Consider the following 27,894-nt stretch of genomic DNA (forward strand, 5'->3'; position numbering starts at 1 on the left):
TTAATGCACTTGTTTTTATTGGACTACATGCATCTATAGACATCACTTACATAAGTGTATAATTGATGCAGTAACCTCTACATGTGCAGTAACAGTTACTGAAAAAACTAAATAAAAACAAAGCAGGGTATTGTGTTAAGAACAGAGAAGTGATAAAGATAAAATAGAAATACTTAATATTTTATTATGACACCTATTAAAAATAAATCTTGTATCATTTTTTCCCTCAAGCCATGTATTCATGTGATTGATTTCCCATCTTTTTACGTCTTTACTTCAGTTTCATGAAAGTGCAGCTTTTAAAACTCCAAGTTACAAAAGGCACAGAACAGAAAACCTTGACAGTCAAAATTAAATTTACATTTAAATTGAACATTTTTAACAACCTGTTGACAAAATTGACATAAATCTTTTCATCAAAACACAGTAACCTACAGAATAGGACACAATTTGTCACACGTGTTAAGATTTGGCACAGTAACTATATTTTACATTCACATAAAATCCCATACTTTACATGATATGTTCATGGAGAGGTAATGTGATGTCATACAAATAGTTTTTTAAATTCTTTTACATAAACACCTACTATATACGGAAAAAATATCAGTTTTATTGCCAGTATGACTCTCAGTAGTATATACTTTCACTCTGATATAGCTTTCATAAACCTTTAAGGTAAAAAGAGGAAGAAAAAAATATAGAGAATATTGTTTGTTAAAGAAAACATTCAGAAAAATGACAAATAATCAAAAAAGTTGTGTGCATGGCGTAAATACATGCAAACGATTTTATCTGAATGTCCAGTCAGACTGGAAAATTATATCTGAAACCTATTTTTGTTTTTTTGTTTTTTTTACAAAACATTATGCTTACATTCATAATAAATCCACATAGATTTAATGTATTACTTTCCAAGTAAGAAAATATAACCATGTTATACTTTAAACAATATGTTGTTTTGGTGGTCCATGTAAAAGCCAGAAAACAACATTTTTATGATATGTCAAATTACTGTTCACAGCATACTGCAAAGTATTTAGTATTCTACAGTTTTTCTGAACTGATAACACACAAGCTTTGTTTCTTTGTATCAAATGCACAGTTTTCTAAATCTAGTATTAAATGAATCGCTCTCCTGGCAAAACATTTTCTTTTACAAAGTTAGATGCAATTTGCAGATCTAGTTTACTCCTAAATACACTCTCACTCACATTTTCACACTGATATACTTGTGAAGCTTAACGGAAACCGCAGGAGGCATAAGTTAAGCACATTTCCTAAGAACAACTTAAAATTGTTCAGGCTTGCTGTTAATTATGTTATTTACTCAGTTTAAGCGGTGTCAGATTGTACAGCCGGTAATTATGAGTAGAAAGTGGAGCAGGACAAAGAATTCAAACCACACTTGTCATGTTCTCTGTGGCTGAATACTGAATAGTCAGTGCATTTACAGGAAATTGTCACTTTATTAGTCACACAGTGCAGGTAAAGGGTTCGACCCTCTTTTGCATTCTGAACTGCTTTAATTTTTCATGGCACAGATTCAACAAGGTGCTGGAAACACTCAGAGATTTTGGTCCATATTAACATGAAAGCATCTCACAGTTTCTGCAAGTTTGTTGGTTACACAGCTATGATTGGTTGGGTTGAGATCTGGTGACTGTGGAGCCCATTTGAGTAGCCCATCTGGCACCAGCAAAAATGCCATGTTTAAAGTCACTTAACTATATTTCCTTGCTCAGTGCAGCAGATTGTCTTGTCCATATCTACATGCCTAAATGTACTGAACTGCTGCCATGTGATTTGCTGATAAGACAGCTGTGTGAAACAGTTTAACAGATGTGTATAATAAAGTGGCCGGAGGAATGTATACATTTGTGCAATTTGTAGAACAAACAGATTGACCTTTTCTGAAAATATGTGCTCTGAACATTGAGTTGGATTGTTTTAGTGTGACATATTCATCAGAGTCATGATAGTCATATTGCCAGAGGAGACTTGTCTAAATTCAGGTTTTTATTTTATAAACTGGGTTTTGTGTTTTTAGATGACAGAAATCGCCAAGAAACGTGTCTTAACAGTTGCGAAAAACTGTAATACTGTGCACATCCACAAAAAAGTCGACATTTACAGAAAAATGTCAAATACTGAGATATTTTTTTTTGCAATGATCACTTTACAAATTGCATAATTATTTGAACACTTACACCAGATTTCAATAATCTCACACACATATAACACACATTTACTTCTAATCTAATGTACATGCAATTTTGCAGCTTGAATTACTTCATACTTATTTGCTATAAATACAATTATTATTTAGTTTTATCTAAATTCTAAACTTCTTTTGATTTATTTATAGCTGGTAGCTCGTGTCATACAGCTACTCAAATGTTTTTTAGTGCCTCGTTATGATTTTGATGCGTCTTACAGATGCGCACATTTGAAACATGCAGCATGTGCATGTATTGCAGGCAGGCTATGGATATAAAACATGTTATTCGTTTGGCTGGACATCAAGATACCAGTATTTCTCTTTGTATCTGGAGCTTTTATATAAAGCCCACACACACACACTCTTGTCTGGTTTATTAATTCTTGTGATTTTTTTGTGAAGTTTAATTCTTCAGCTACAGTTGTTTCACATTACAGCTAACAAAATATCAATTTGCTTTACAAAGCAATCTCAATCTGCTCAGCCAAGAAAGATTCTTCTGAGCTTTAAAGCAAAAATAATTAACTGTGAAAAAAGTGTGACATTTCTATTGAAACAGGCCTGTCGGAGTTTCTTCCACTGATAATTTGACTAGAGTACATAACATGCGTTGTGGATCACAACTGTAGATCCTCTCTTTTGAGCTGTGAATCCAGTTGTTGTGCTTGTTGACCGGTTTATGCCTCTCGCTGCAAATATTTTGATGCTTTCACATTTTCTCTTTGTCCATTTGTTTAAATATAATGCGCTTTCATTTTGATTCAAATTGAGGTCTTTGTTAGAAGCTGAAGCTACAAGTTAGCGAATGCATGATTTAGGTTTGTGGCAACTGGTGGGACAAGAAACAAACCTAACAGTTTGAATGACTTCATGAAACTCTCTGTGTTGGTCTTAAAATAAATGTAACATGACAATATTTTAGCTCAGGCATTGTAGCAGTTTGTTGAAACTGTACAGCAGCACTCCGATGCTAGCCTTAGCTCAGCAGCATGATCTTAATGAGAGTGACTGCATGCTAATGCTAATGCTAATGCAGCTCACCCATTTGTGGTTCATCTATCACAAAAACTGAGCAAAAATATCAACAAAATAGCAGAGAAAAAACAAAACAGGGCACCGCCAAATTCATTAGATCTCACAGTATGGGTGCCATGAATGACATGCAACATTCATGGAAATATTTCAAGCTGGATAAAGGGATGAACCAATTAAATCGAACTGACTGACAGACTGATACATCCATTAGTAGTCCAGTTTTGTGTTTTGAATTTGAGGGGCTCTTTTTGGTATTTTTAGATCGCAGAAGGTGCTGGTTAAGTCTGTCAGACCTGATGCAAGTTGAAAGTCATGACACAATACAGTAAACAGAGACATAAGAGACAGCATGCAGTGCACAGTGATTTGTCCTTATGTTTTTAGCTCGATTTGAAATTACGGAGTATGTGGCCCGCTTTTGTATTGCTTTATTACTATCATTGGTGCTGTCGTTATTTGGTGCACTCCAAATGGCAGGGTTCTTGAGAGCAACATTAAATGCACTGACAAAGCACAGCTATTGTTACAACACTTGCTGCACTCTGAAATTTTGGAGAATTGGAGCCTGATTTTCTGTCTAATCTTAGCAAACATCAGCCATCTTAATGAATGAGATGTAACTTGTTTTGGATAACAATCAGCCCTTGAAATACCTTTCTCTCTATTGTCTGTACTACGATTAGTGATCACACAGAACCACTGCATGACATCATTTTATCCATATCAGAGCGATCCTATGATTGCATCATCAAGGGTGTCAGCTGTGAATAAAACCCAAAATGATAAAGTATTTTGGTTAACATTTGCATTTTCCCTGTCTGTCTGTAAATCCGTTTGTAACCAGCAGGCATCGCGTATTTACTTCATCCCTCTGCGGAGCATTTGATTCGCTGCGATGAGCATGACGCTGATGATAAATGCGATAGCGAAGGCACAAATCAGGCTTTTACGCACACAAGTGTGTTTTTCCTGTTGTGTTGGGCTTGCTGCGGAAAGAAAGGGAAGAAGAGACAGAACAAAACTGCGTCAGTGGAGCTTTAGAAATGTATGAAATACTATAAAAATGATATTATAAGACATACTATCAATGTTCACATGGGACTCTGGACTGTTCAGGTGGTTCTCCTCAGTCATGATGATGTTCTCAATGTCTTTCATAGTGAGGTGGTCACGGAAAGTATCATAAAGCAATCTCTTCAGCTCATCCACTGTCAGTTTCTGCATGTCGCACTGGGAAAACAGAAAACACCAGGAGAGGTCTAATTAGCAGAGGAAGAACTTCTGCCTTGATGCCCCTCAGTGATGCACATAAATTGCAGGTCAGCAATAAACAGCAGTGTATAAATATTTTATAAAAATCAGATATTAGAGTAATTAATTTGATTATACTCCTGATTGTAAGAAATGGGGATACCGGTGTCCACAACATGTGATGCAGTTATCTGACTGGGGTGTAGTTTGTGAGGGATTGATATTCAAATGACTAGATTAAACTTTATTGGTGGGGATTATGGGACAGTACATACCTTCCAAAACACAGAGTCAAAGTCTGCTCCGTTGAACTTGTCAGGCATTCCAGCAGCAGAGAGTTTAGGACCAAGTAATGTGACAAACTCTTCAAAGCCAACCTGGCCATCGCCTGATGAAACAAGCGAAACATTGACGAGTCATTAACGCAGCTCACATGTTGGAATAATTGCAGCAGAGAGAGCAAGAGAGACCCACCATCCATGTCAAGTCTTTGGATGATAACCTCCAGCTCCACCTCATTGGGCATGTAGCCCAGTGAGCGCATGGCCATCCCCAGCTCCTGCTTAGAGATAAAGCCATTCCCATCTCTGTCAAATACTTTGAAAGCCTCACGGATCTCTGCGAAGTGAAAGAAGGCACACAGAACGAACATGTTACTTGAGGGCTATCGTTGAACTGGCGGATTTTTAACATGTTGGTTTCAACGTCGGCGAGTAAAGGGTGTTTATTTTTAGAGTTTAAAGTAAAAGCAGCTTCAAACAGCTGCTGTGGGTCACAGTTCAAAAGGCTATAATCCCTCTGTCTTAGATGTTTGTGTTTTGAGAAAGAGGAGGCATAGCTGAATATTGAGTGTTTGAAGAGTGAAAGCAACTTTTTTTCTCCAAGTTTCTTTATTCCATGAGCCAGAATATTTCACAGTAGTAAAGATATTCATTTCTTTTTTGAATAAATCCTACAGAAACTATGCTCCTCCTCCAAATACTGACTCCAAATTAAACTCAGTTCGGTAAATGTTTGGGTAAAATGTGTGACAAGGAGTGGGAAGCAGACAGTACTGAAAGAACTATTGGTCTTCAATGTTTTGGAAATGTCTAATACAGAAAGCTACAACCTTTTGAAACAGTACAACTAATTATCAATTGATTTTAAATGATAATGTTAAGCATGCTATCTAAAAAGAGAAACGCAAGTTGCTTGTGAATGTTCTGACCACCAGGCACAGGGAAAAGACACCCAGAACCTTCTAGCTGTGAGGCGACAGTGCTGCCCTACTGCACCCTGCTGCTGGTATACACGAGTTAAACAAGTCAGAATACACCAAATTACTTTTATCTATTTAAACCAAACAGCAGAAACTTTAAATCTAAGAGTAAATTGCCTAATTTCTTGTTGGCCAGCTGTCTCCTAATGTTGCACCTTAAAAAGAAGAAGAGGTACAAATGTGATCGTTACAGTGCACTGAAGCATACAAACTTTTGCCCTTAAAGACGTACATATACACTGGAACTGCAGAGACAGAAATAGACCTTTAGTGTACACTTTTTATGAGAGTGTAGTTTGATTGTTTCAGTAGAATAGACTGAGACAGAAACGCTGCATTTTAAAATTTCAGCCCACAGAACATAAGCAATATTAAAAGTTTCAGCATCCCAGTGAGAGACAAAAAGAGGAGATGCGTGTTTTAGCATCATGTACTGCAGTCTTTCTTTCTTCATTTAAAATGCCTAAATTTAAAATGACCACCAACAAAACCCTTCTTCAAACCTGCAAAACAGTTTACATGTTGCAAAAGCATAAAATTGCTGCAAAACTCATTACGCTCTTGTAAAATACAACTGCCTCCATAATTACCTACAAACTATCATTTTAATAAGCGCATGAAGCACTAACCACCCAATGAGTTAGTGTGTGTAAATGCATGGTTGTGGCTCATCTGTGTGCAGGGCAGAGCAATTTTTTTTTTTAAACGAGTAAACAACTGTGTACACAGAAAAATCCATCTGAATAAAACACACTATTAATACAAATAAGGAGAAAGTTGTTTATCCTTCACATCATATTGCAATATTGTAGCTAGGTAGTGTTGAAAGTGTTGCCTGAAGTGAGGTATCTGAGTGAAGCTTTGCAGAAATTATTCTATAAATGTAAAGCATTTAGTTTGAGCCAGTGCTTTGGCTCCAAGTGCTAATGGTTTTGTAGATAGTGCTTCAAAAGCTACCGTTAATGCTTGAGCATTCAGACAGACTGTAATACTACACAACCATTAGCAGAGAGGTGTTTGAACATGTAAGTGCGCAATGTAAAGTTCAGTCCTCTGGTAAATAATAATGAATGGCAAATAATGAAAAAGGCAATGCTCTAGTCTTCCTGGCTAAACTATTATCTGCTTTGTTTATCTGTATCTTGTGTTATCTGTGACAGATATTTAAAGGATTTCCCACTGTGATGCAGTGTTATTCTTCATTCATAGTAAGTGATCTTCTGAGCCAGTACCTGCTACTGTGGTCATAATACAATCACTTCTGACTGAAGGCTGCAAGCAGGTTCATGTGTTTCTAATTAAAACTGCAACTTTTGGTAAATAATCCATAAACATTGGCATTTGGCTCCTGTCCTCACTTGGCATCACTGTATTCTGTTTGAAGTGGTGAAAAAGAGCAGTTGCACTTCAAAGGCGCTGAATGCCGGTAGTTCTTTGATGTAGATCCTCAAATATACAAGACTATTGGATGCTAGCTCAGCTCGTTGCTTGATTGGATGAAACAAGAAACAAAATGAACTGGAAGTCTAATTTTTACATCAATATATCAATGATATAAGCCGATACCTGAGCAGTGATAGCCCGAGACACTGCAGAGAATAAAAAGGTGGAATTAACAGAACAAACACGTAGACATCCACCTAATCCACAAGAAACCTATGAATACTTAGACATTCATCATTCAACACCAGAATAAGCTAAACATACACTCTTTTATCTTGAAAATTGCTTTAAACCAAAAGGCTTGGATGAACTGTTCATATGTAAAGCATGTGATTACGCTGGGTGCTTATATGATGTAGAAAACCAATTTGCATGCATTTATGTAAGATAAGATAAGATAAGATAGAACTTTATTAATCCATCGGGTGGGTTCCTCTGGGAAATTCGATTTCCAAAAAAGCACAGCACCGACAGAAGTTACAGAGTTATACACACACACATATATATAAATACAGAGACAATATAAATAAAATATACGAAGGGGATAAATAGAATAAATAGGAATAAAAATAAAAATACAAGTGAGTTGCACATTTCAAGTATTGAGTCTATTGCACTGTTGACTATTTACAAAAGTATTGCACAAAAGGTATTGCACAGTGAGGTGAAGAGGCACTACAGCTTAGTTGTTCCCTCCTTTGTCCTCCTGTTTCCCCTCCCTCTCCCCTCCAGAGAGGAGTTAAACAGTTTGATGGCGTGTGGGACAAAGGAGTTTTTAAGTCTGTTAGTTCTTGTCTTTGGGAGAAGCAACCTGTCACTGAACAGACTCTTCTGGTTGTTAATGGCCGTGTGCAGAGGATGCCTGGCATTGTCCATAATGTCCATCAGTTTCTTTAATGTCCTTTTCTCTGCCACTGTCACCAGAGTGTCCAGCTTCATGCCGACCACAGAGCTAGCCCTCCTGATCAGTTTCTCCAGCCTGGATGAGTCCTTCTTTGCTGTGCTGCTCCCCCAGCACACCACAGCATAGAAAAGTACTCCAGCAACCACCGACTGGTAAAACATCCTCAGGAGCTTCCTGCAGATGTTAAAAGACCTCAGCCTCCTGAGGAAGTACAGTCGGCTTTGGGCTTTTTTATACAGGTGCTCTGTGTTGCATGACCAGTCCAGTTTATTGTCCACCCACAGCCCGAGGTACTTGTACTTGTTGACCACCTCCACCTCCTCCCCCTCTATCTGAACCGGCAGTGGACCTGCTCTAGACCTCCCGAAGTCCACAACCAGTTCCTTAGTCTTTGAGGTGTTGAGTTGCAGGTGGTTTGTGTGACTCCATGCGACAAAGTTCCTCACCAGACTTCTGTACTCCTCTTCCTGATCATCCCAGATACACCCCATGATGGCTGTGTCGTCTGCAAACTTCTGAATGTGGCATAATTCAGAGTTGTAGCAGAAGTCAGAGGTGTACAGGGTGAAGAGAAGAGGGGACAGCACAGTTCCCTGTGGTGCTCCTGTGCTGCTGACCACTGTGTCAGACGTGATGTCCTTCAGCCTGACGTACTGTGGTCTGTCGGTGAGGTAGTCGGAGATCCAAGCCACCAGGCAGGGGTCCACCTCCATCCTGTTCAGTTTTTCTTGAAGCATACAGGGCCGGATGGTATTAAAGGCACTGGAAAAGTCAAGAAACAGGATCCTGACCGTGCCTTTTCCCCCATCCAGGTGTGAGTGGGCTCTGTGTAGGAGGTACAGGATGGCATCCTCCACTCCGACACCCGCCTTGTATGCAAACTGTAGTGGGTCCTGGGCATGTTGTACCTGTGGTCGGAGGAGGTTGAGGAAGAGCCGCTCTAGAGTCTTCATAAGATGTGACGTCAGTGCCACCGGTCGGAAGTCATTCAGCTCATTGGGCCGGTTCTTTTTGGGGACCGGAACGATGCAGGATGTCTTCCATAGGGCGGGCACTCTCCCCAGTCGCAGACTGAGGTTGAAGACTTGTTGTAGCGGCTCCCCAAGTTCAGCAGCACACGCTTGGCAACCACAATTAGCATGCAAGCCCAGATGAGGACGAGCACTAGCTATCCATCTTGTGCACATGAATGAGTGCAGTTTTTAAGTGATAGCTTGCAAATTGTGGTTATAGCGGCAGTGTATAATCCTCTTTAAAAAATAAAATAAAGCACTACAAGACAAAGTCTTTGGAACGTAAATTGAGGTCCTTCTGGACAAGTGGCACTGTCTGTGCAATACCTTGACACATCAGACACAACATATTTGTCTAAATTACTCCCAGCAGCACTGCTTGAGTTTTGTTATCTTCCCTGAGCACAATCCCAGATTCAGTGTTGTGACCTCTGATGCCAGTGACAAATAATGAATTCTCTTAGCCAGCTGAGCAGTGGCTGGACTACAGATTGTTTCACACACTGAGGAATGAATATTTATCTGAAAAAAATAAATAAAATACACACATGGAATCATGAGGGACACAATATGTGTTTACTTTGTTGAAAATTTTGATTATAATTTGCATTTTTTAACATGTAAATGTTGTTTGTCAAGATTTGATCCTCCACAGACTGAAGCGCTTCACTATTGTTTTTCTCCCTCATGTATTGATATCGCCAACATAATTGATTGGCTTATTTATGTAGCTGAATATGTAGATTTACTTCTGATAAAGGCTGTCCTTTTTAAAGTTAAAAGAGACGGACCTTTATCCAATTAATACTGACATCTTAACTCCCGGTGTGCCCACATGGGTCAAGCTCATTTTGCAGAAGGAAGTACTACAACCTTATTGATGTGGTAAGACTCAACAAAAGTCAGTGTTACATGATCACTGACAGTACTGTATCCAGCTCCTGTGTGCCACACTGGGCATGATAAAGTACTTTAAGCACCCCATTGTGAGACGTTCGTACTAACATTGCATGTTACATATCCCTGGAAAAATGTTCACTTGCAAATAAACAAATACGCACAGGTAAACACACAATACAACAATAGCAAAGTGATGGAACTGAATTTTTATTTAAAGTGTGGAAAACATTCAGCCGACTCAGGTGTTTACTTTGAGTCCTTGATCAGAATATCTGTAACCTTGCACTGCTGTGAGGGTGCACCCACTCGGCTGTCTGAAGCCAGGTGGTGAAAATCTTTGAATCACTGATTTGATGATTTATATTCTGTCTGTATGACAGAATATTTTTAGTTAATTCTGCAATATGAGAGTGGAGGAAAACAATTTGAAAGCAATATTATCAAGCAAATTATTAATATTGGTGTGAAATAGGTGACTGCTCAAAGCAGCAACAGTAGCGTGGCTCCTAAAATGCTGTGAAATGTGTCAGTGGTTCAATTCAGACTAGAAGTTGAAGTGTCCCTGGGCAAATATGGAGGCCAGATGCATCCAGTGGTGTTTGTGTTTGATCGATAAACTTCTGTATATATAGAATAAATTGCCATGTGAATGAATGAATGTGGCACAAGACATTATGTAAATGCTTGACTGTTTATTGTTACATTTATTCAGACACGAAGACCGTTATGAGCCGAATCAAATGTAAACAAAGTGTCAAGGTGTTTAGTTTTTTAAGAATGACCTCATACATTATAAAAGATGGCCACTTTGGTGTCATCCACTGTTCGCCATCTTAGAGTTTCGAAAACAGATCTGCTGAGACTTATCGATCTTTCTTTTTACAAAATGGTTTTTATATTCAATATTCATCAGGCAAGTCATGCTGGTGAAAATAGCATTTGGAGACCATGGCCACCACCTTTAAATGTTTGCTCTGAAGGTTGAGACCCATTAATAGTCCCCAAACCACATCAGTCACTTGCTGTCAGTCTCCTATTGAATGGGTCAAGTTGGCATTTACATGTGATCTGAATATAACAATACGCTGATTACCTGTGTTGGAAACTGCAAATCTGTTGCCATGTACATACCATGAAAATCACAATAAAAACAAACTTAAACTAACTTAACTATGATACAGATGAGTTGAGCTAATCGGTGCAGATGGACTCAGATTGATTGCAATCTGTCAGCAATCCATCTGCATTTATAAATTAGATGGTAATTACTGTCAAACCTTCACCAATCTGTTTGAGGAAGAATCCATTCCCAGTTGGGATTATTTGGAAGCAAGCTATCTCCCACCCAGAGGCTCGGGGTGCTGCACACTCAACCTCTGAGCAACAACTTGGTTGCCACAACTACTTTCAAAATCCGTCTCCGAAAGCTAAAAAGTTTAATTCATCCACCAAATTTTCTAGCTGCAAGGAGGTTGCTGTCTTGTTTTTACTCTGGTGTAACAGAGCCATAAAGCCCTCAGCTAAGTGTTTTTATTTAAAAGTCGGGAATGGAAGTCGTTTTGCCCCCTGGTGGCCATTAGAAAGAAAGCAGCTTTAAAGTATTTCTGTGCTGGCCTACTTATCAATCCATCTAAATCAATTTTTTAAAAAATTATGTATTAAATGAGCACTAGAGATTTAGAAAGGAGTGAACAATACAAATAAGAATTGTATTATCTTGGAAAGATAACACAAATCACAAATAAAGTAAAACTGTTTTCCGATTTGGGAGGTCCTGCTGGGATTTTACTTTTGGATGTAAAAATAACAAAAACTCTAAAACAAAAACAACTTTTAAAAATAACTCCAGAATCTTAGCTTTTAGCATTTATACAATCAATCACAAAATGCCTGTTGTTTGTGCATGAATGATTAGGTTTTAATGAGATGAGTGAAAAAGCAGTTATGCTGTTATAGTTTAAAAGAAAGCCAACAGAAGGGCTCACGGAAATAAGTGCTGATGCGTAGATAATATGTAATGAAATAGAAAGGGACAGTTTTTTCATGAAGAATATATGTGTGTATCACACTTGTATCCAAATCCAAAACACAAATTGCTTCTGACTGCTTCTGTTTAACGCTACAGGAAATGAGAGCAGCCATGCCTTTAGTTATTTTTTTTCTGATATCTTATGATGATAAGCTAATTTATCTAGTTATCTTAAGATATCGATGCACAGTTTATCTAATTGTGGAATAATAAATCTCATTTTCATCATTTTATACCAAGTCTGAGCTGCTGTGATGCCCTGGGGAATATGACACATAATATGACAAGAGATCCTCTGAAAAGATCCTAAAGATTCTTTATACATTTTGTTTTTGTCTGTTTTTCTCCATGGGACGAAGGAGGCTTTAAAAATACTAACAATAACAATTTTCTCCTTTTCTGTATCGTTAGCTTCATGGATAAAGCATAACTTTAGGCTGTTGTTGATGAATGATTCATGGGTGAAAGTTATTTATCATGATTTCACTTTAATAAAGCGAGCGTGGTTTTGCTTCTTGGCATAAAGGTTAGCTTATCTTCACAGATAAGGGTAGATTTGTAAAACATTCTCTTTCTCGCACATGCAGATGACAAGAAATGAACATCCTTGCTGCTGTCCATGGATCTGTGCTGCTGAGAGATGCACAGCAGGCAGCAGCTTCTACTTTGATGTGCTTTCGTATTTGTCATTGATGGGAACAATGATAAATAGAAATTAAATCAAGTGTTTTTTAAGTGGCCCATTCTTCCTGATCATGGTATAGTTCATGCTGACCAGCACAGATGGCATCCAGCAAACTGGAGCAACTGGTTTAACTTAAAAATGAAGGAGTGTCATTTATTCAGTTCCAGACTATACTTCAGTCAAGGTTTTGACACGAGCAGAAACCGTGTTGTGTTAAAACTTTCAGATCGACCCTCCTTATTTATTCTCTGCTGTACAGTAACTTTATGTGCACGTACACTTCTGTGATGCTGCTGCAAAACTTAATTTCACTGGTAATTAGATGGTGAAATTACACGTCTTCATAGCTACCGAGATCCCAGAGACAAAGAATTTGTTTTCTTGTGATCAGTTGCATGATTATCTCGAGAAATCAGCCTTTCATTTTCTCAGCATGACATTAACTTGTGATCCTGTTTCGTTACAAAAACTTGCAAACCCAACTGTTTTTACCCATGAATGAACACACTTCACATCCCTTTGCCAAACCATCTTCAACAAATTTCCAAAACACGCCAAGTAGTCAGCAAACAACGTTGATTTGTCATTGGTTGGTTTGAGCACTCTCATTGGCCTTCACACATCTTCTATTACAAAAGTTGAATGAATGAGTCACTTGAGGGAAAGAAGTATAAAAGCATATAATCGAGGGGTATTACTGCAAACAACCATCTGAATTAACTGAGACAAAGGTGACAATTTCATCAAATTGTTCCATATCAAAGCAAAAAGAAATACTGACTGACAATTTCACGGCAAGTTGGACCAACAGGGTCATAATGGTGACTGTAACCTCGATGGCTGATAGGTCTGATAATTTTTTATCTGTTGATCTGCATTAGTGTAGGTTATTTGAGCTAGTGGCTTCGCCCCACTATATTTAACACCAGCAGTCACTACATTTTATTCCAGTGACTGAGTGTGTCATTGAAATAAAAGAAGCCACATGACACTGACTCAAGTGTAATACTGTCAAAATTAGGAACATGTTGTCTCAGAGTGATACTTTTGTTACTGCACTATTGTAAACCTTTATTAGCCGGACATCCCAGTGGCTCTTTGAAACGCCTTCAGCAGGGAGTACTAACATGGACTAGAGAGTAACATCATATTTCTCCAATATTAACTTCTCTTTATTGGCTCTCTGTAGATCCAGGATGATTTAAAATCCTTCTTCTCACATACAAAGACTTCAATGATTAGGCCCAATGGTATCTTAAAGACATCACATCCTATGAACTGTCCCAATAGAGCACTTTGCTTTCAGACTGCAGTTCCTAGAATAGTTTCTAGAAGCAGAAATTCAAGGGGAGGAAGCACCTTCAACTTCACTTTTAAAAATCTTTGTTTGTTTGTTTGTTTGTTTGTTTGTTTGTTTGTTTGTTTCTTTCTTTCTTTCTTTCTTTCTTTCTTTCTAGTATGAGCTGGATCAGATGACCCCGAACCATCCCTGCTGCTACCAGCTCATCCTGCAGAGCCCCTTTCCTTAATGACATGCATGACTGTTGCATGTCATTAACTTTTTGTCCTCTCTTTCCTGTAGTTTGTGCCTTGTCCTTTCTGCAGATCAGCATGTTCCTGATCTGCAGTTATGGGGTCCAGGTTCTTTTTAAAAAATTGTTTGCTGTTTTTTAGGTTTTTTGAGATGAGATAACTGTAAGAAATGGTCCTATATATATAAAACTCAATTTAAATATACCGGGTTCCTTTGATTAATTTAACAGATATGTTTGTCTTCTTTCTTAAATCACTACCTTCTTTTTTATCAAAAACTTCCAAATTTTCCCTAAATATAACAACCTGTGTAAGCTTCAGCTGGTTTGTCTACAACACCGGTCACTTTAGCCAGGTCTGAGGTCAGGGCTTAAAAGTCTGTTGACCTTCCAAAAGAGTTAAAACATGAACATGAAAGCCGACAGATCCTACTGACCTTTATGACCGCCTAACAGAGATATTCTTGGTGGTCGCTGGTGCAGCAAAAAAAAAAAAAAAAAAAAAAAAATGTGAAAATGGTCCATGCCTACTGAAGTCCACTGGCAGACTTTCAGTGCTGCTGACAGGGTCAAAAAAGTCACTGAGGTTCCTTTACTTAAATCCTAATGTGTTTAAAAGCGTGCAGGAGATAAACATCACCAAATATGACATTTTTTTGCATAACAATTAAGAAAATAAATAAATAAAAAGAGATATTAGACAGAGATAGCAGAATTGCAAATGTATAAAGGCAAACACAATTCCAAAAAATCTTGGTTATCTATGAAAACTGTGAATATAAACAGAATGAAGTGCTTTGCAAAACACATATTTTGAATTTGATGGCAACAATGTAAAAAAAAAAAGTTGGGACAGGGCCATGTTTGCTACTGCATCCTCTCTCCGTTTAACACCAGTGCATAAATGTCTGGGAACTGAGGAGACCAGCTGGTGGACTTTTGGGTTTCTAGGTGCTCAACAGTCCTGGATCTTCTTTTTCATTTCATGTTGTGCTAAATGTTTTCAGTTGTTGAAAGGTCTGGACTGCAGGCTGTCCACTTCAGTCTCCTGCGTTATGAAGCCATCCAGCATGCAATTTAGGATCATCCTGCTGAAATAGTCATCCCCTGAAAAATACTATTCTGTTTGGGAGCATATGTTGGTGTAAAACCTGTGTATACCTCTCAGCATTGATCTCGTTGCAGATTTCAGGTGCCAATTCCATATGCACTAATGCACCCGCATACCATCAGAGATGCAGGCTTTTTTACTGAGTGCTGTTAACAAGCCAGATGGTCCCTCTCCTTTTTACTCCATATTTTCCATAAAGAATTTAAAAAATGAGTTCTCTGACAACAGAACAGTTTGCCACTTTTCCTCAGTCGATTTTTAATGAGCTTTGGCCCAGAGAAGCCTGGCCTTTCTGGATTGTCATTGCTGCTTCACACTCGGCTTTTTCTTTTCCTTCTTTGCATGATTGAGCTTTTTTTTTTTTTTTTTTAATGCAGTGCTACCTGAAGGCCCAGAGATGACAGGTGTCTCACACTGAGTTTCAGCCTCGCATGCAGAGATTTCTCCAGATTCTCAAAATCTTTTGATGATATTATGACTGTACATTATATTCCAAGTCTTTGCAGTTTTATAGCAAGGAACACTGATCAGTAGTTTGTTAGCAATTTGTAGATGCAGTATTTTGTAGATTAGTGAACCTCTGTCCATCTTTACACCTGAGAAGCTCTGCCTCTCTAAGATGCTCTTCTTATAATAACTCATGTTACTGACCTGTTGCAAATTACCCACAATTAGTAGCCAAAATTTTCTCTAGCTGATTACGTTTTGTACTGCTTGCTTGTGCAGCCTTTTGTTGCCCCCAAACCAAATATTTTTAGACATGTTGCTGCCATCAAAATCTGTTTTTATTTACATGTTAAACAGCATCCCTAATTTTATGGATGTGAGGTTGTTTATGATCTTTATATTTCCAAGGTAAATCTTTTATTTTGTCATGTTTAATAGCTAAACTATAATTAATGAGACTGCAACTATGTGAAGTAAAAAATACTCACCATAAATTATCCTTATTGTTAGTGTATCATAGCACAGCATGTGTTAAAATTAACACTTTCTAGAAAACAAACCTCCTCTAATATTTGTATGAGAACAACTGATTGATGACGGCCTCTCTTTGAGCTCTGTAGCTCAGAATTGCTCAGCCGTTTGTTACTAAATAATACTGATAGCATGGAACTCCTCCACTGTGTCATTGCTGCCGAGATTTCCAAAGAGAAAGAGATGCCTGGGATTTGTGCATTTATTTCCTTGTTTATATTTTATCAGCTAATTCTTCTTTAGTCTGCAAGCAGTGTGGATGGCTTATAGTTACTGTAACCTTCCCTCAGCGCTCTCAGTCACATCTAAGTGCTTGAGCTGAGTGAACCCATCACACCATAAGTGCTGATGAAAGGTCCCATTGAAAAATAAAGATAACGGGACAGAGAGTAGCTAAAAGATACCTCTTTCACATTGCTTCTCATGCATGGGAGGAGATAATGTAAATGCTGGAAGTTCAGAGGAAACGACTGCTGCCTTCAGAAGAAACAAACACAAGCAGTGTTATCCTCGAGAAAAGGTATCGACCATGCACTACCACCGCTGAGAAAGCCCTACTGTGATTGTCCAGTTTACTGTAAAAAACAACAACCCCTCTTCACCTTCAGTAATGATCATGACATTGAACGATACGATAATAGAGCTGTTACAGCAGGGGGTAGATGAAGAAGCCTCTTTGCTCCGCAGGAAGTGAACGGAAGAGAATAACAACAGCCTCTTTTCACCGCCCCGAAGTCACTGCTTGAACATGACTTCATACTTCACAATATGTTCCATCTCACCACATTATTAAAGCTCATTTCATGTGTCAGACTCACGCTCAGGTCTCATATCAGATGTCAAATTTACGTGAGTCTAAACCAGATGAATTGCATATGTACATGTGTCCAGTCACATTCAGAGGCTACATTTGCATAGGAGAAAGGAGACTCAGGCCTTCCTGCTAATTGCACCCTGTTAGTCAGGATCAAACAGGACCTTTTGTGTCAGCCAGTTGCTGGGATGAAAGGGATGAAAATAAAGGCGTTACTTGATTCTTTTCCAGAATAAATGGGAATCTTAAATTAGGCACCTTTCTCCGGCAACCTCAGACTGCATGTCCAGAGGTGACAAGAGAAAGTCGCTGGCACTAATTGACATGCTCTACTTAAAAGTAAACTTTTGGTCAACAAATGAGGAGCGCAGTCTTCTTATTAAAAGAAGACTTCTGGTGGAAAACAGTTTAAAAGGTAAAAAAAGAAGAAGAAAGAAATCAGTGGGAGAGATGAGTCACATCTACTCATTAAATAATTCACCTTCCCATGGGAATATGTCAGTAATAGTATGATGACACCCGTGACATCCGTCGTTCTGATACTACATGTGAGTCATATTAATCAGTATCCAGAGAGAGCTCTGCTAATGCATTAGAGCAAAAGTAGGTCGGCACATAATACAAATGCTGTCAAAATAATGCGACTTTTAACATCACTAAATAACATTAACAGCTGCTTAGAGCATGATTATATTGAATCAAACAACCCCAACTGATTCCAGGTGACTAACCCCCCCCCCCCCCCCCAACATTAGCAGGCACCTAACAGTGAACTAATTTGTTCGGGGAGCTCCAGACTTTGCTCTCTTGTCCAGCACACAAACAAAAGAGCTGTTTAAATACTCATTTTTACACACCTTAATTGGCTCCATCCCAGCTTATCGCAAAATAACGAGACAAATGTGAGTTCATGCAGTGCGGATGCATGTAGAAGGTGTCGAGGGGACACAACGAGTACAGAGTGACACCCTCACAGCCCTGTTCTTATCTGTCCTGATGTGCGAACTGAGCGCTTCAAAAATATGATAACGATCAATTGTGATGTGACAAAAAAGATGCACTAACCCCATAGTGTACAGCAGTGAGACGGATTAATACACAAATCACCTTCTAAAACTACAACATTTTAATCTACTTACTTGCTTCTGCAGATTTGTAGCCTGGATGTATTGTTACATTTACACAAACATGCCATCACTGAACACAGTGATGATGCCCTGCACGAGCCCGGCATGTATAAGAGTCCCTGCTGTGTAAAAGTACTTAAAATGACTACCTGCAGCTCTTTGTGGGCTGAGTTGAAAACATGCGACTGGTTTCTTTCAGGAAAATTATTGAGAATTACAGCTTAACTTTATTAGCTTTTGTTTTGAACTTATCAGACAGGCAGCACAGATTTGTCTTCGACTGATGTCTTTTGTTAGGGAAGTGTTGATTTTCTGCTCTTATCTTGTTTTTCTTCTTTTTCCATGCTGTTTTATGATATTCAGGTTTTTATACACATTGTCATTACTAACTTTCTCATGTTTTTCATAATAAGACAAAAGGAAAGTGGAGTTTTTAACAAACAGACGAATTAACTTTACTGTTTAGAATATGCAAACTTCTTCTCCAGTGATATGGATGCATTGCTGGGTCATATTAGGACAAAATTTCCCATTTCAATTTATTTAAGACTGACGTTGACCTTTAACTCGACCTGTAGGATTCTATTAACAACAACGTAGAATTATTATGCTAACTGGCCACTTTATTAGGTACAAATACCTGATTAGACTAATGCAAACCAGTCTATCACTTGAGAGCAACTCGATCAATTTACGTAGAGAAAACCTGCTGAAGTTCAGTCTGAGCCCACAAAACGAGGAAGAAAGGTGAATGAAGTGACTTTAAAAGTGGCATGGTTGCTTCAGAAACTGCAACCAGGATTTCTCCCTACAACCATCTCTAGGGTTTATGGAGAAAGCTACTTTCAGCTGCTCCCTTAGTCACAGGAGAGAGCCACAGTGGGTAGCTTCGGATGTTTTGATTTGGCAGATCTTTACTCTTCCTGACGCTCCTCCAAAGGGATTTGTATTTCCTCGTCTAATTAAACTGGGAATCTTTTGCTTGTTAGGCAACCGTATAAACCATTGCACCACACAACCAGGAGAGCATATCCAGTGAGTGGCATTTCTCAGTTAAAATGCCTCGTTTATCCCAGAGTTGAGAGGAAAATGGCCAGATTGCTTCAAGCTGATAGGAAGGCAACAGTAAGTTGCTGTGCTGAACAGCATCTCTGAGTGCTGAACTGTGGAGAAGATTGGCTCCAGCAGCAGAAGTCTACACCGGGTACCAGTCCTGTCAGCTAAGAACAAGAAACCGAGGCTACAGTTCACACACGCTCACCAAAACTGGACAGCAGAAGTCTGGAAAAATACCGCCTGCTCAGATGAGTCTGCAACATTCAGTATGGATCCTGCCCTCCGTTAATAATTTAAACTGCTGGTGGTAGTGTAATGGTGTAGGGGATAGTTTCTTGGCACATCATGGGCCCTTTAGTACCATCTGAGTATCATTTAAATGCCACAGCTTACCTGAGTATTGTTAATGACCATTTATGAGCACATTTATGCTTCCGGCTGGCTGACACACCACGTCACAAAGCTCAAATCAAACTGGTTGAAGGATGTGCCTAATGAAGTGACCAGTGAGAGTATATTTTTGCCACCGGTTGAGTATTTATTAGCTCAATGTTTGAGCATTTCCAAGCTCAGTATAATGATGTGAATGAAATATGGCTGTTGCCTAGCGGCAGACAAGGGGAGATTAAGGATGCAGTCTCATAATTAACGTCTTGTGATAGTGTTGTTATTTGAAATTGTGAAGTTTTCTGTCTGGCTGCAACATTAATGACCAGATCTTTGACCACGCAGAAAGCTACATTAAACACACAGCTTATGATTATTGTTTTTAAACCGTATTGCTTACAAGTGTAACACCTGATAATAATGTTCAGCTACAAGTCATTTATAAAACTTTAATTAATGATGAACTACAGTTTACATTACGTTTAAGGATGTTTGATAAGTGGCAACACAAATCTGTTGTAAGTGAAATTTGTGATCATGAACAAATTATTAGCAAATGATTAAAAAATAAAACATTCAGACATTGAATTCTTTGTAAGTCGGATGTGAGTATTTACTGTAGCGTCTCTTTATAACGGTTTTATTTTGATGAGCTATTACTTTTAAGTTAGCCTGTTATAAGCACAATAAATGATTGTGCTATTTTTAACTCTGTTTGTCTTTTTAAAACATTTTTTAAATATTCTGGCATTTTGTCGTGAAGCACTTTGAGATGCTTGTCTTAAAAAGGTGCTACAGAAATAACATTTGACTTACTTATTTAACTACAAATTACATTAAATTTGTGAACGATGGACCGCCAGCAGATTGTAACGTGTCAGTGTTAAAGAAATTCATCACATGGGTTCTGTGTCGAGTGGGTACTGGCCTCAGTCTGAACCTTTGCACCATCTGTGACCTGCCAGGGAGGCTCCCACAATCCATCACTTATTAACGATGTAGTCATAATTTGTTCGTAGTCATGTTCTAATTTAAACTTATAAATGGCTTGATGATTTCTTAATACAACTCTGTATATTAATGTATTGCAAATGATGATCATTAAAGCTTATAAATGATGGAATTACTACAAAGCGTTACCTGCATATGTACAGAGCATGTCCAGCCTCTGTCCTGACCACTGTCACTGTATGTGTATAATTAGGCACCTGCAATACAGTAACACAACCAACATAACACATATAATGCCTGCTTACAATGTTGCAGCAAAAAGGAACTCCATTTGTAAGCATAAAAGACAACAGCTTTGCATACAAAGTGGAGGAAGGCCTGCACTCCACTACAATGCTTGATGTCTGGGGGATTCTCCTGCTGGTTGTGATCTATAAATATTGTTCACATTCTCTGTCGGTGATGCACCGAGGAACGATACAAGCTCGCAGAGACCTCCAAGAGTTTAACTGGCAGGAAGTCACAGCTGTTGTCAGCCATAAAAAGAGTGTCTTATCTGTGCCAGCACATGTGTAGTTAAAGCACCAATTTACTCTGGGTTATGGGGTGTGTTTTAGACATTTTAATACTGACACTGCAAGATCATGTCTTAATAAAATGATAATTTGCACAATTATCAGAAAATGTTGTATATATCATTCCGGTAATCAACAAATGCTGATTTTTTTTAAGACCCACAGACTGTGTCTGTTACCTCATGTACAGTGCTTAACAAATTAATTAGAGCACCACTCAATGTAAGGCTCGCACCACAGCTGCCATAAATTAACAGAATTGATAATTAATACAATAATATTTTATGTTGCTATAATAGTTAATCCACCTGTGTGTGCAAGCTCCTTAATGCTAAAACACAATTCTTGTTGTTTTCCATGAATTTTTAAATTTACCATTATACAAAAAAGCAGAAAAATCATTTTCAATTAAGATGCCAAATTACAGGCACTTACGTACGTGCATTCCTGAACAGAAAAATTAGTTTTAGCACTTGAATTTATTCTTGAGTAATTCTGACTTCTCAAACATGAATTCATTTTGCTATTTGCCTAAAAAATAATAATAATAATATAATATTTATTTATAAATGCGTTTTTTTAAAAACATGTTCTTTACTTATTCTTTTGACAGGTGGTCTAATAAATTTGTATTGTACGAGTCTCCTGTATTATACAATATACATTTTTGAGTGTTTTATTTATTTGTGTAATTATGAATTGGATCAATTCCAATATGGGCATTAGAGGTTATCCAGTCGGTCATGTATAATGGCTCTGGACCTGGGATTTAATATAGTGCTTATTAAATAGAGAGAAACTTGGCACTGCATAATGTCCACATAGACATTCACCTAACAGTGTTTACAGGATAAATGCACACATAAATGTTTCATGGGTTTCTTCAGGGACATGATTAAATATAGTGATTGCTGTTATGTCATTAACATAATGGCTTAATTATCACGTATAATTTGTGATGAATTAGGCAGCTTTTTGTTCCACGGTTACAGAGAGAGTGCCCAACGCCACATTGCCCAGATTAGGATTTTTAAAAGATGATTTAATCATGAGTTAAACCGATCCAGTTTTACATGAGGGTATTCAATTTAAAATTTTGCTGCTTACGTTTAAAATTATCAATAATACTGCACCAACCTATCTTAAGGAACTTTTAAACCCTTATGTCCCTGCCAGGGCTTTAAGGTCATCCTCGCAGTTATTGTTAGTTCAGCCCAGATCTCGGTTGAAATCTAGAGGCGATCGATCGTTTGCCTTTGCTGCACCTGAGTTATGGAACAGCCTCCCGATTGGCATTCGGGAGTCTGATTCTATTTTTTCTTTTAAAGCACGCCTTAAAACTTATCTTTTTGAACTTGCCTTCTCTACCCGTTAAATGCTGACTGTTAACTGCGACCTATTGCATTAACTTTTTACTATTCCTTCATTCTTGGTGTTTTCTATCATGCGGCACTGGGTCTGCTATAATCTATGTGCTGCAGTCCATTTTATTAGTGGCTTTCTACTGTGAACATTGTCTGCTGTTCTTATTATATTTGATATTAATGCTCTTAACTGTATTATTTTATTGTTTTTTGTAAAGCACTTTGGTATGCCTAAGGCTTTTAATGTGCTCTATAAATAAAGGTTGTTGTTGTTGTTGTATCTACAGATCTCAGATATACAAATGCGCACTGATTTCTAAGAGGCGGGAGAACGGCTGCTTTTACAATAGTGTGGCTTCATATCAGGCTTTATGACAAGTGCGTGACACAAGGGCAGAGAAAAGGATAGGAAGCCTTGCTGTCGGCTCTGCCCACCTCGGCAACCATCTGTTTGAAAAACATTCCCTGGGATCTGCATATCCATTAAGAGCTACGAGCACTTAATCAGCCTCCCTCAACTTCACCCAGTCCAGAGGATGTCCTGTCCATTCAAGTCTCTGTAATCCTCACTGTTGTCATTCCTACTGATGCATTTACTTGCTCGTACAGTTTTCAGGAAACAGTGTAAGTTACTGCCTGATTTGGTTGTTGGAGGGGTGGGAGGGATGTCATTATGTTGCACTTAAGACTGTGATCCTAATAAAATGGCAGCTTAAAATGGCAAAGTCTTAAGATGACAGGATTATAAAGATTTATATATAATCTCTGTTGAGTGTTGATTCTACCACTGAAATAATTAGAACTTCTTTTTCATTTTATTGGTTATATTCATCCAATTGCAGCATAAAATCAGAAAACATGTGATTCTGTAATATCTGACTCAATTTTAAGTTAATGCCATCTTCAGCTGTTTTCTTAATTTCAACTTTACATTATAGTTTAAAGAAGTTACGTCATTCCTTACATCATAGTAAATTATATCCTCATTTAAGGTCCCTAGGTCTTGTCGTAGAATAACCGTAATGCACATAATATTTAGTCAATGAAAAAAACAGAGGCACTGCAGTTCATGGTGCTTCTGGGGTACCCCTGATGGTGCTGTTAATGGGAAAATCTGGTGTTTGATAGCTATATATTTTTAAACTCAGATGAAGGCTGGAGGTCAAAAGGTGATGTTTTTTACCCTCTCTGAAATGTGTTGCTGCCCACCTTTATCCAATATGTAACTGAACAGCTGTTGGAAAATCAGATCTCACCACATGCCCACAAATCATTAACAGTTTTCTGCATTAAATTTGAAGAACTTGTGAACAGAGAACAAGCTATGTGATATTTCACATTCAGTCCCCTGTTGCATCCCTTTAAACTTCTAAAGATGAGTGATGTTTGAACAGATTTGTTTTTTTTTCTAAAACCCTCTGAAAAGGTCACATTTGTAGAAAATCTCAAAGGTACTGGATATTATATGAAGATGAATAATAATATTTTTTGAGCTTTTTAAAAACCGTTGCACAAAACAAAAACTCTTGACCTGGGTTTCTAGTGACTACGCCAGAGATTCAGGTAAAACTCTCCCCACAGGCTATGTGCTCAGTCCCGTTTTGCAGATCCACTGCACAACATTTTTCCCCATCTTGCCACTGTGTTTCAGCTAACGAGTGGGGGGTTGTTTAGACAATGCATCTTGCAGCTCTTATGCTGCTGGTTTACTGGTACAGGAGAAAATCAGTCAACACTAAAACTTGGAGGTAAAATGAAACTCTTTAACTTGTTTGTCTGGGACGGGTTGTTCTATGTACTGTCCACGTTGCAGCACGTGTCATTGCACAGGATGCAAGGTCCTCTTGTCCTTGTATTGTGTTTTTTTGTGTGTATTCCAAAGTGGCAGTCGACCCGTGCCTGAAACAATGTCACCAAGAAAAAAGTCCCATTGATTTAACCGCACAACTCATCGCCTGCATGCTCTTCAATACTAAAAACTGATTTACTGCGATTATAGTTTCTGTGAGCCTGATGATGAGTTTAGATGTTAGGATACATGTAGAGAGAAAATGGAGGCTTGCGTAAGTTATTGGCAGCATGGCACAGAATGATAATAATCCTATATGAAGCATAAAATGTTATCTGTTTTATCAGGTTTGTTTTTCTGACTGCGACAGACTCACTGAATCAAGGATCATTCTAAACATGTCCAGTTGCACTTGGAGTATATATGTGCACCTTGCAAGAAAAAAAAAGATTATCATAAATATGATTATAAAAAGTAATTATGTGAGCTGTGCAATCAGGGAACTTCTGCCCCAATATAATTAAAGATTTTGTGGATGAAACAACATTTACAGTCTGAATTTCGGACCTCTATGAAGAGAGGGGGGATTTTTCAGAAACCCTGGACTGCAGCAGACCAAAAAGGTTCATTTAAGCAGTGCTGCAGCTCCCTCAGAGTGCGTTAAGGTGGCGCAGCAGTGAAAGGGTACGTTGGAGGCTGCAGATTCAAAGCCTTGGACTGGCTCTGTGCTGGTAAACAGGAGAGGTTCATCTTAAACTCTCTTGCCTCCCTCATCAACTTACAGTTCTCGTTAATGCATTTTACCTGCCACTGGAGCAGGTGAAAACAGGAAGATTACTTGTTTACTGTGGGCACTGCTAGGGTGTGAGGCCATGCAAACGTAGCAGTGCATTACATGCTCAGTGAATCCTCCCTGCAGTAAATATTCATGGTTCAGTGGTCTGTCTTACTCTGAATATTTAATGACTCAATTAGTAAACTAAAATTTGGAAAGACTCGCCCAATACCTGAAAAGCTGCATGGCCGTTGATGACACCACCCGCCAACATTTTACTGCTGTTGTTCTTTTCTTGCTTTTCCATAGCCAATCTTTTAATTTAATTTATATCGTGTCTGCAGATAGCGGATTTTCAATGTCAAATGAGTGGCTCGAAGCAAGGGCAGGCAGCCACTTGTGAGGACCGGGCAACCTACAGACAGAAGAAAGGGGAAATGGAATTCCCTATGCATAAAAGACTTGGCGATATCAAATCTGATCTGATTTATCTCTTTATTGTAGTCTGCCTGGCTTTGTTCCAAATCGCTGCCAAGTGTGCATTCTCATTGTGAGGACCATTTTGGCAAAACAAAACCTCTATTTTTAACAACTCGGCCCTACAGTTACAATAGCAAGTGTGAATTTAATGCTTAAGTGAATCTTTCACTTGCCCTTTCTGTACAGCATGAAAGCTTCTTTTCTTCTTCTTCTTCTTCTTCTTCTTTTCTGGTTAATGCAATTCATAAAAGATGAAATGATGCAATTTATGGATCAAAATGAGTCCATCGTTCAATCTCATTGATGAGTTTTGTCTGCCTTCGATTTTCAAGTAATCTGCAGTTTTATATTTATGAGTTTGACATTCATTATAGTGTTTTTGTCCATTACTGGATCCTTCCCTTTTAACAAAAGTCAGAGTCCCTCTACTCGTCAGTCTGTGTCTCAGTCTTGGCTGGATGAGTAAATAACAGCAGGTGCAACGGAGTCTCATAGAGGTCAGGGGTACAGCCGAGAAATGCAGTGTATAAACATGCAGTCTACTCACAATATAATATCCCGTTGCTGTGATTAGATGATAAATTGAAATTTTTGGTTGATGTATGAATGGAAAAAGCACGATTAACTATTTCTACAGCTTAATTTTGTGCCAAAAATCATAAGCAAGAAAAAAAGTAAGAGCATAGTTTGTCGGTATTTTCCCCAGCACAAAACTATAAACCATCTAGATCTTACACACAGAGATCTGGTGTCGGATTTGTTGAAAAGGTTGTACAGCGCACACCCTCTGGAGCTCTCCAGGGTCCTGATTTGGCAGCTGAACTTCGAATTCGGGAGTTACAGCTGTTATCGTTACTGTCACTGGTTGAAACCATGCTCAAAGCAAGCAAACAGACAGATAGCAAAAAAACAACAAGCCTCACCTTCCACTTCATCCTCAGGCAGGTTAACAGGGGTCCGGTAGGTGAGGACATCTGGAATAGTGCAAAGTCCCTTGTACATGAACCTGGTGGTCACAGCACGCACTGGCATTTCTGCGAGGGAAAAGCAACAACTGTGTCTCGATCTTCATATAGCCTCGCTCTCCGGAGTTTTGACAGACCCTTTGCTACTGTCCTTGATCTTTTAGGCAAAAGAAACTCAAGCAAATGAAAGGAGGTAAACCTTCCCTCAGCGGAGTTCAACCTTCCTCTTCCGAGGGCAGAAAACACGAGTAAAATCACCTCGACTGAAAATGCAGATTGTAAATCGCGGTTGGTTTCAGTGCACAGCCCCTTGCAGCGTGTTGTGATCAAGACACGAGGCGAAAAGGCAAATAAAATTGGCGTGTAAAACTTTTACTTCATAGCTTGTTGAGCAAAGCGACAGTATGTCTAGAGCCCTAAATAAAGCCTCAAACGAGCAAATATTTGGCTTATATTAAAGTCAAGATCCAAATCAACGAGATAAACAGGCTAATTTGCAATTCTTCCAAAGCTCCTGCATCACAGCATTAAAACGAGGAAAAGAAACACGTAAAAAGAAATGGGAGAAAAATTCTACCCTAAAAAGATAATTTACCTATAATGTTTCTTACTGATTCCTATAAGGAGTCTTGATCTTTTAAATAGTGTGTTCCCGGTATAGTCTGCCTCACTTTTCTTCCCCGTTTCGGCATCTTCTTTAAAAAAAAATGTAAAAATAGACAACACAAGATAAAGCAGCAGCGCTGGCGTGCTGATCCTATCCGGTAAACGAGGCGGGAAACAAATCTTGTAACATTCTTTTTTCCTGAAGAGCAGCTTGAAGGGAATCCTGGGTGACCCCCTCTCATGTGACACAGACACGGTGTATAAGGCTGTGATCCTCTCTCTCCAGCTCTCTGCTTCAGCCTCAATTGGTTCTCACAAAGCAGCACACACACAAGCACCCGTGCACGCACGCTTTCACCATACTGCCACCGCCTCCATTAAAGCGCAGCCTGTGACTGCTTCCAAACTGCCCGCCTGTAATGCGATTATCTTTATTCTTTGTGCTCGGCAGTCTGTATAAGTGCTAACACAATATAAAGGTCTACATGTCTAACAGTGAGAATGGAGCAACAAGTGTGGCTTTTGAGCCCAGTCAGCCTATTGTGATTTGCATTTTTTCTCATTTATCGCTACACCGAGCCTGGGAATAAAAAAGTGAAAAACTGAAAGTGAAAAAAATATCAGGGAGAATTGAAGCGTGAA

General features: G+C 38.6%; 1 protein-coding gene across 2 annotated transcripts; it reads right to left on the reverse strand.

The window, feature by feature from the left end:
• Positions 1–27,520, reverse strand: cabp7b (calcium binding protein 7b). Of its 2 annotated transcripts, XM_026173877.1 has the most exons (6): positions 27,242–27,520; positions 26,605–26,715; positions 4,982–5,125; positions 4,783–4,895; positions 4,339–4,486; positions 1–4,242 (listed from the first exon to the last, which is right to left on the reverse strand). In XM_026173877.1, the coding sequence occupies exons 2-6, from the start codon at positions 26,711–26,713 to the stop codon at positions 4,115–4,117; spliced, it is 642 nt and encodes a 213-aa protein (XP_026029662.1). In that variant the 5' UTR covers positions 26,714–26,715; positions 27,242–27,520; the 3' UTR covers positions 1–4,114. The 2 variants fall into 2 exon arrangements, with proteins under 2 accessions (XP_026029662.1, XP_026029661.1); XM_026173876.1 differs by lacking the exon at positions 27,242–27,520 and having other exon boundaries at positions 26,605–27,228.
• Between the last annotated feature and the right edge of the window lie 374 nt (positions 27,521–27,894).

Source organism: Astatotilapia calliptera, chromosome 7 (genome assembly GCF_900246225.1).
Source record: "Astatotilapia calliptera chromosome 7, fAstCal1.2, whole genome shotgun sequence".
Taxonomy (NCBI): domain Eukaryota; kingdom Metazoa; phylum Chordata; class Actinopteri; order Cichliformes; family Cichlidae; genus Astatotilapia; species Astatotilapia calliptera.

Coding starts and splice junctions, on each gene's coding strand:
- cabp7b (XM_026173877.1), bottom strand. CDS start 26,713: ATGCCAGTGCGTGCTGTGACCACCAGGTTCATGTACAAGGGACTTTGC. Junction 4,896..4,981: donor CCAAAGACTTGACATGGATG/GTGGGTCTCTCT, acceptor TTGTTTCATCAG/GCGATGGCCAGGTTGGCTTT. Junction 4,243..4,338: donor GTCCCATGTGAACATTGATA/GTATGTCTTATA, acceptor TTCTTTCCGCAG/CAAGCCCAACACAACAGGAA.